Source organism: Penaeus vannamei, chromosome 20 (assembly GCF_042767895.1).
Source record: "Penaeus vannamei isolate JL-2024 chromosome 20, ASM4276789v1, whole genome shotgun sequence".
In the NCBI taxonomy this organism is placed as follows: Eukaryota; Metazoa; Arthropoda; class Malacostraca; order Decapoda; family Penaeidae; genus Penaeus; species Penaeus vannamei.
The window spans coordinates 32484049-32491548 of record NC_091568.1 but is presented as its reverse complement, the minus strand read 5'-3'; the positions used below and the strand labels follow the sequence as shown (position 1 = coordinate 32491548).

General features: G+C 33.3%; 1 protein-coding gene across 5 annotated transcripts in view; it reads left to right on the top strand.

Annotated features, from left to right (window-relative positions):
* The window catches only part of Vps13 (vacuolar protein sorting 13C), an 86880-nt gene that overhangs the window by 42398 nt on the left and 36982 nt on the right, over positions 1-7500 (top strand). For 4 of the 5 annotated variants that reach the window (XM_070135349.1, XM_070135347.1, XM_070135345.1 and 1 more), the window contains exons 23-30: positions 234-401; positions 1648-1782; positions 1984-2156; positions 2445-2595; positions 2723-2834; positions 4949-4972; positions 5439-5566; positions 7091-7409. In XM_070135349.1, the coding sequence (XP_069991450.1) occupies positions 234-401; positions 1648-1782; positions 1984-2156; positions 2445-2595; positions 2723-2834; positions 4949-4972; positions 5439-5566; positions 7091-7409 (1210 nt within the window). The remainder of the gene's footprint in view (positions 1-233; positions 402-1647; positions 1783-1983; positions 2157-2444; positions 2596-2722; positions 2835-4948; positions 4973-5438; positions 5567-7090; positions 7410-7500) is intronic. The other variant, XM_070135346.1, reaches the window with a different exon arrangement.

The following is a 7500-nucleotide window of genomic DNA, read 5'->3' as shown; positions in this document are numbered from 1 at the left end:
TTTTGCTAGTCACTTAGTGTTTAGACTTAATATTGAACTTGCATCACTTTTACTCTTCCTGTGTGCCAAATTTGGTACATGCACCACAGGTTAGCTACCCTTGCCCCAGGGCTTTGACGTAAAAAATGCATCTTGTTGCTGTATTCTTAAAATTATGAATGCTGTTTTTTCAACAGTGATAGAATTATTCTGTAGTTAATTATGATTATGAAACTTTGCCTGTGTTATTACAGATTGTAGAGGTCATGGATGCTGAAGCCTGGGATGCCAATGTGAAGGTTTACGGAGAGGCAACAGAAGGTCACAATTATTTGGATATGAATCGTGTTAATACAAGTGTAGCTCTGACGTTTGGGTGTGCGCGGATTGTGTTCCTGAACAAGTTTATTAAGGACGTTTTGGTGAGTATTTTTAATATTCCTTGCTGTCTTCTGCTTTTGTATGTCCATGTAAAGGCTCTATCACACTAGTACTTTATCTGTCAATTTTTGGGCTTCCGTCTGAATTTGAGGCTTTCCTCTAGTATTGTTTGCAAACAGAACACGTCTCACGTGAAGACTGTTGTAACTGTTGCTGTCTGACTAATATCCATCTTGAGCTATGAAGGATTCTTTACAGCTAGAATATTTTTTATTGATAAATTAGATGGAATGAGTAAATGTAAGCATAAGCTAATATTTTAGAACATTTGTTTATACAATATACATCATCATATTTCTTTAGAATAATGTAATTTGTATGAAAATGTTCTTGTGATTCCCGGGACCTCACTCTGATAGCGCCATGTTTGTTTACATGGGCAATGTTTGCTACCTTGGTAATATGATAGAGTCAGTTGATTTTCATACGGAAAGTTCATTCGGAAAGGCAAAAATTGACGGAGAAATTAATAGTATAATTGTGCCTTAAAGTTTCTTTGAATGCATTTCTACTTTTTTTAAAGCTGTTTTTATTTACTTATCTATTTGCTTATGAAAATTGAAATGGGCTATAGTCTTATGGATCCTTTTATTCAACTTTTTTCTAATCTTATCTGCCTTCATGATCAGCTGAGCAGTTGTAAATTTTCAGTACCATATGAAGACCAGAACCCAATTTAACCTTGTTGCCAACATTCTTTATTTGCCTGCCCATTTATAATGGGGTATTCATCAACTTGTTTCGATAAGACTTTAACATTATTTTTGGACTCCTATATGGTAGCATATTAACCCATTTAACAAAATATTTAGGAAACTGTTTTATACTTAAAAATCATTGCCTTCTTTGCTTTTATTTTATGAATGTTAGGATTTGGCTTACAAATAAATCTACATTCAGTGTCGCCTTTTTTTGTATGGGAAGGAAATAATCATTCACATTACAGATTTTGTCTCATTTTTTATTGAAAATTCACATCTTTTATGCTGTAATATTTTAGTGATTTTGTTGAAACTCTGGCCTTATATTACATACCCTAACTGTGAAAAAATCATTGAGTGGTAAAGGATTATAGAATAAACGAGAAATTCTTATAATCGTGTCTTTTGAGAGAATCATTATCAAGTGTAATGATATCCAAAAGTTAACCAGGTATAATATAGATTTATTAAAGCTAATGCAAAGTACACCATCTCTTGTAAAGCTTAAATAAAAACCTTTTTGCAGAGTTGGATCAACACCTTCCAATCAGCCAAGGACGCTGTAGCCTCAGCAAGTGTGGCAGCTGCAGCGGCTGCCCAGGCCAGGATGCAGGAAGCATATCAGGAATGTTCACGTGTCAGTCTTGCTCTTACACTTAGGGTGAGTGATTGCTATTATTACTGATATTGTTATTATTATTGTCTCTATTATTTTTTATTTAGAAACATTGGTGATATACTTATCTATCTATCTGTCTGTCTATCTTTATACATCTCTCTCTCTCTATTTATGTATATATACATATCTATCTATGTCTATATAGTTGTATATAGTGTGAGATCTTGTGATGTATTCTTCCAGGCTCCACTGATTCTCATTCCTCAAGACTCGCACAGCCTCTCAGGATTGATGGTAGACTTGGGTGAAATATCCATACGTAACAAATTTGTGTTGGGTGAGGATAGGAATGAACTTGGGTACCCATCCATATTTGACGAGATGACACTGGAGCTGTATAATGTTAAGGTGTCCAGGTAAGTTTATTTTTTTTCTCTTTCTGTCCCCGTTTTCTAATGATATTTGTGGGTTGTTGGGTTGTGGTAAATGGAGGGTTTGAAAAATTGATTATTCTGACTTTTTTAAAAACTGTGGTATATTTTACTGATGTTATCATAAACCATATATGTTTTGTACTTGACAGAAAATGATACAGTGTGAGAATCTTCTTAATGACAATATTATACCATTTCATGACATAATATATATATATTCTGCAGAATTTAAGGTATTTTACTAATATCTATTGAAATATTGCATTACAGGGTTGTACTGTCACTAACAGGAGTTGCAGAGCAAGAACATGGGCTGTTACAACCCATCTCATTAGACATCTCAGTCAAACGGAATCTCACCATATCATGGTACAAGAAGAAACCAGAACTCGAGATCCAGGCTATGCTCAAACCAATCAAGGTAGTTAGATGTTGATTTACCAGAGAACAGTTATCAGTTTTAACCTGATTTGAATTCATGATTCAACCATGACACCAATAGAGTAGAACTTCATGTATAGTTGACAACCATTGTTTCATTCCTTTAGATGGTCTTGAGTGAGGAGGACCTACGTGTGACACTCAAAGTGCTGCAAGACAACCTGGGAGAGCAAGGCGATGTATCTCTCTCAGAAGTTAATGTGCCTCAAGTGGACAGAGGTCAGTAGGACTTTAACCTGTTTTAGTTGATAGTTTATAATATTAGATATTGCAGAAGGAACTGATAATTTCTAAATATCATGGTCTCAGGCACTAGATATCACCTCTTATTTAGCACTGCTTTCTAAGAACACTTGAGTAGCCTTTCTTAACACAAAGGTGGTAGCACTTCTAGCAATAAGCTTCCTAGTTTAAAACACATTAGTCTCTTTGACTGAAAATACTCTTAGTACCCAATTTGATAACCCAAAATGGGCTTCTTAAAATGCTTTTTTACATACATTTCTATGACATAACCTAGACTCTCAAGATTTTTGATTCTGGAATTCTTGGATCATTTCAAAATGAAATGATTTGATTTGATAGTATAATGTGACGTACTTTTTTCCTGTTTAGTGAAACTTTTAGAACATTTCGCCAAGTAATTTTTTTCTATATATATGATGCTTTTGTTGTGATTATACCTTTTAATATTATTTTCATATGATGTTGTTATGCTTTCAGTGTTGTCTTTTATTAATAATGATAAAAAATACATGGTTAATTGCAAGGGTATTGCAAATTTGAACATAAGTATGATATTGGTGCATTTTTGTTTAGAATCAAATTTCTGATGGTTGATCTTCAAGCTGTTGCTAAGAACAATATGCTTCTAACAGTTTCATTTTGCTGAACATTATTAAATGTTTATCATCGTTTGATTTCTTGGAACATTATGGTAATGTATTGACTTAGAGGTTTTGAATAGTTGTACAGCTGTGAACCAGGGACAATATTGTTCTTGTTTTTATCATTTGGTAATTTCCACAAAGGGAATTTGATGACTTTCTTTGATATAACTTCATGTTAAGAGTAGTTATTAGCAAAAAAAAATTTAGCTATTAGTTTATAGATTTTTCAGACAGGAAGCTGATTCTTTCTTACCCAACTTACCTAACTGCCCGTTTTAAATGGAGAAGCAAATGAGATTTGATTTTTTCTCTCTTTCGGGGCAGATAGATGTTAGAAATTATTTTGGCATGTTTTTCCTTTTTCTTATACTCAGTCTGTATTCTATAACGTTAGATTTTTTTGTGTACCGAAGTTACCGTTGATAGTTTTAGATATTTCAGTCTTTTGATAGTTATTTTTTTCTCTAGGGAAAGTTTACCAGTGTAGATAGTCATCCATGAATTGGGATGTTTATGCTTTAATAAGGAAGGCATTTTAGCATTACTAAATACATGTAGCTGTAAGTTATTTTAGACCTAGCTATTGTTTGCCTGACTATATGATGGGAATAGGTATAATACTTTTTGAAAAGGAATGGACTATTACTTTTAAACTCTTACTCATTGCTTATATTGCTTTTTTGTCGTAGTGGTGAATTGTTCTGTTATATCAGACCTCTCTATGTCACCAATTCTAACCTCTTTGTTTACATATTTATTGTCTGTTGATACATATCATTTTATAAATTGAAGCTGTAAGGTTGTCTTTCTTTGTGGATTTTCTATCTTGTTATACTGTCATCTCCCTGTATCATACTAGCTAACTTCTTGTTTTCCTTTTGGGCCTTCCTTTTCTCCTCCTGCATGGTGGCCCAATTAGTATATTCAACATCACACGTCTGTACACTCCCATACCGTCTCCATCTTGCCTCTCTCTGTCTCTGAAGACACCTAGCTGAGCTGTGACTCTAATACACTCGTACCTAATCCTACCTATTCTTGTCATTTCAAAATAACAGTATCTTCAACCGCCTGCTGTCTTTCATGCATATGACTTTCCACCAGCAAATCACATCTGTCACTCTTTTCTGTCCACTCCGCTGTACCTGCACCTGTCTTTACCTTTTTACCACACTCAGTTACCAGGCACTGTTAACCACAAATATTAATACTCCTCTACCTTCATCACCTCTGCTCCTTGCACCTTCACTGTTTGCATTCCATCTTTGTATTCCATCTTGATCTTCAACAAATACAACAAATAGAAACTGAAAATCTAACTCACCAAAAAAGGACGGTTTTAAAAGGGCACCATTTTTCGTCACACTTGTCTGAAAACAAAATCACAGCCTTGTAAATAATGCACATTGCTTCTCCTTCTGCATGCTTACTGCTGATAACTAGCAGTGAAAAGGAGCCGCAAGAAAGGTATGTTCTGCTTTATTTATGTTGTCTTAATGTCACATGAATGTTTGACTCTTCTTGTGTCGTCTCATACAGTGTTATTGCTGATACAATTTTTTTGATTTTCATCTATTTTGGCAGTGATTGCATTTTTTTTCTATACAATTTTAATAGCCTTTGGAATACTTCATGCACAGCTAAAATATTGCCTGAACATTGAAAATTATTTTAACATCAATTTTGATAACATTTGAAATGATTCATGTACACTTTAGTGTTGACTGAACTTTGGAAATCATTTTAACTTTCATTGATGATTTTTTATGTGATTCTGTTGCTGATTTAAAGATATTTTTATATATAGTATTGATTAGAACTGGAATTGAAATTGTTTTGACAATCTCTATAATTTATATAGATTACTTCGCACAAATCATACAGGTTATGTAGTTGTTATGGTGTAGTTAATTTGAGTTTTGATGATTGGCAGAGATTACAGAGAATGCTCAGGATGTGGAGATGTTTCTGGCTCAGCATGGACACCGCTACACCAAGATCAGATTTACTTTTACCATTGAATCTGTGACCCTTTCATTACTTACAAGTGCACAAGGGACAGTAAGTGTTACAGTGGCTTTGAATGGATATTTCGTAGAAGGGGAGGAGGGGAGTAGATTTGTAAAATGCTATAAAAGATTATTTTCCCTTCTATAGATTTTCTATTTTTTGTGCTGTGCATATTGCAGGTGTAGGTGTTTGAGACTAAACTTTCAGGGTTTTCCTAACAATAAAAAGTAAAAGTATAAAAAAAGGAAATGTCATCTTGTATCCTCCAGTCCAATTTACTTCTTACATGAAAAGAGGAGTTAAATGAAAAGAGTCTTGTTTGAAGTGTTATCCCAAAGATTTAGATAAAAAAAGTTTTAGTTATATAGTTGAAGAAGACAAAGAAAATATAGAAATAAGATATTTTCAATACCAAAAAGTAAGTAGAAATAGGAACAATTTTTGGGGGGAGATACTGCATTAAAAAAATGGAAATATTTGTCTTCCTTATGTAATTTTTACTTTTGTGGGGAAATGAGAAAAGATATAAATAGTTTCCAGTAGAGCACAAACAAAATATATATTTTTTGTGGATATTTGTTTTAATCTGATATATATTACCAAATACAGATTATTACTATGAAAAATGTTGCATTTTATCATATTAATTTCAGGTATTTTGATAACTTTGCCTCATACCAACATAGATTATATATTATCAGTATTTTAACAAACTGGCGAATGTGCAAATTTGACATTTATTGAAATAATGCTAACTGGGCATTGATGGCATATAATATTTTCACAATACAGTAAAATGACACAAAAATTTTATCAAAATACTATAAAAATAATGAGGAAGAGATGGCATCTGAAAAAGGGAATTTTCTAGAAAAAGGAACGCTGCATATATCTGTGAAAAATAGCATATTTTAGCTAACATTTTTACAGAATTGTACTTATAAAATGCATTCAACTCTATATGTATTTGATTGGTAAATATTGTCATAATAAAGACCATTTGTTTTAGTACTGTTATGGTATGATGATATAGATGGCATTACATATTGTAGCCAGGAAAATAACAAAGAAAATAAATATTTATAGAATTTATGCTAGTCTTCAAGGTATTACATGGCAACAACTTCCAACATTTACAAAAAAAAGAAAATTTGTTATCAAAGGAATTTTTTTTTGTGAAGTGCATTTTTATTAATTTTCCTTCAACAACAACCCTACCAATTATGTGCAATGAGATAAATGCATTTATAAATGACCGAATTGATTAAATAAAGGAATTAAAAAAAAAGGAAAAACTTATTAAAGTTGTATGCAACTTTTGCCCCTTTTTAATGCTACAAGAAAATTTAGAGTTGAGTAGAACTGTACCATAAATTAGATAGAATTTTTATCATGTAATTTTTTTATTTCACAGAACATACCTTATAACTCAGTATTTTAACTTTCTGCAATATTCTAGCAAACAGAATATATATCTAGAATAATTTCTTTAGGAATAAAAGTGATGTATAATACTCATGAAAAGAAAAACTTTAATGCTGCCATGCACTAGGTGAACAACACATCACATTTCAGAAGGAATCATTGCTCTCGGAGGATGAATCCATGGAGAGCCTGACATCATCTTCGTTCAAGGAGCTGTCCCCCCAACCTGGGACGAGTGACGCACTTGCCTTGCCTCGTGTAAGTCTTGGGGATACAAGAGGCAGCAGAAGATCTCTGCCTCACGTGACAGGTGATGTAGCTATGCAAGAGTCAGGATCAGTGGCTCATGGCAGAGAGCTGGCAGAGTTCAGCTTGAAGGTGGTGACGCTAAAGGGAGAAATGTGCTCAGATGGATCGCTGTCAGCCAACCTGGTGCTCTTCGACTGTATTCTGCAAGACACAAGACCAGGTAATTTTTTTCTTTGGTGTTCATGTTTTGATGTGTATTTTTATTTTCCTGTCTTATGTTGATGGGACTAATCTTGATTGATTTGATAGAT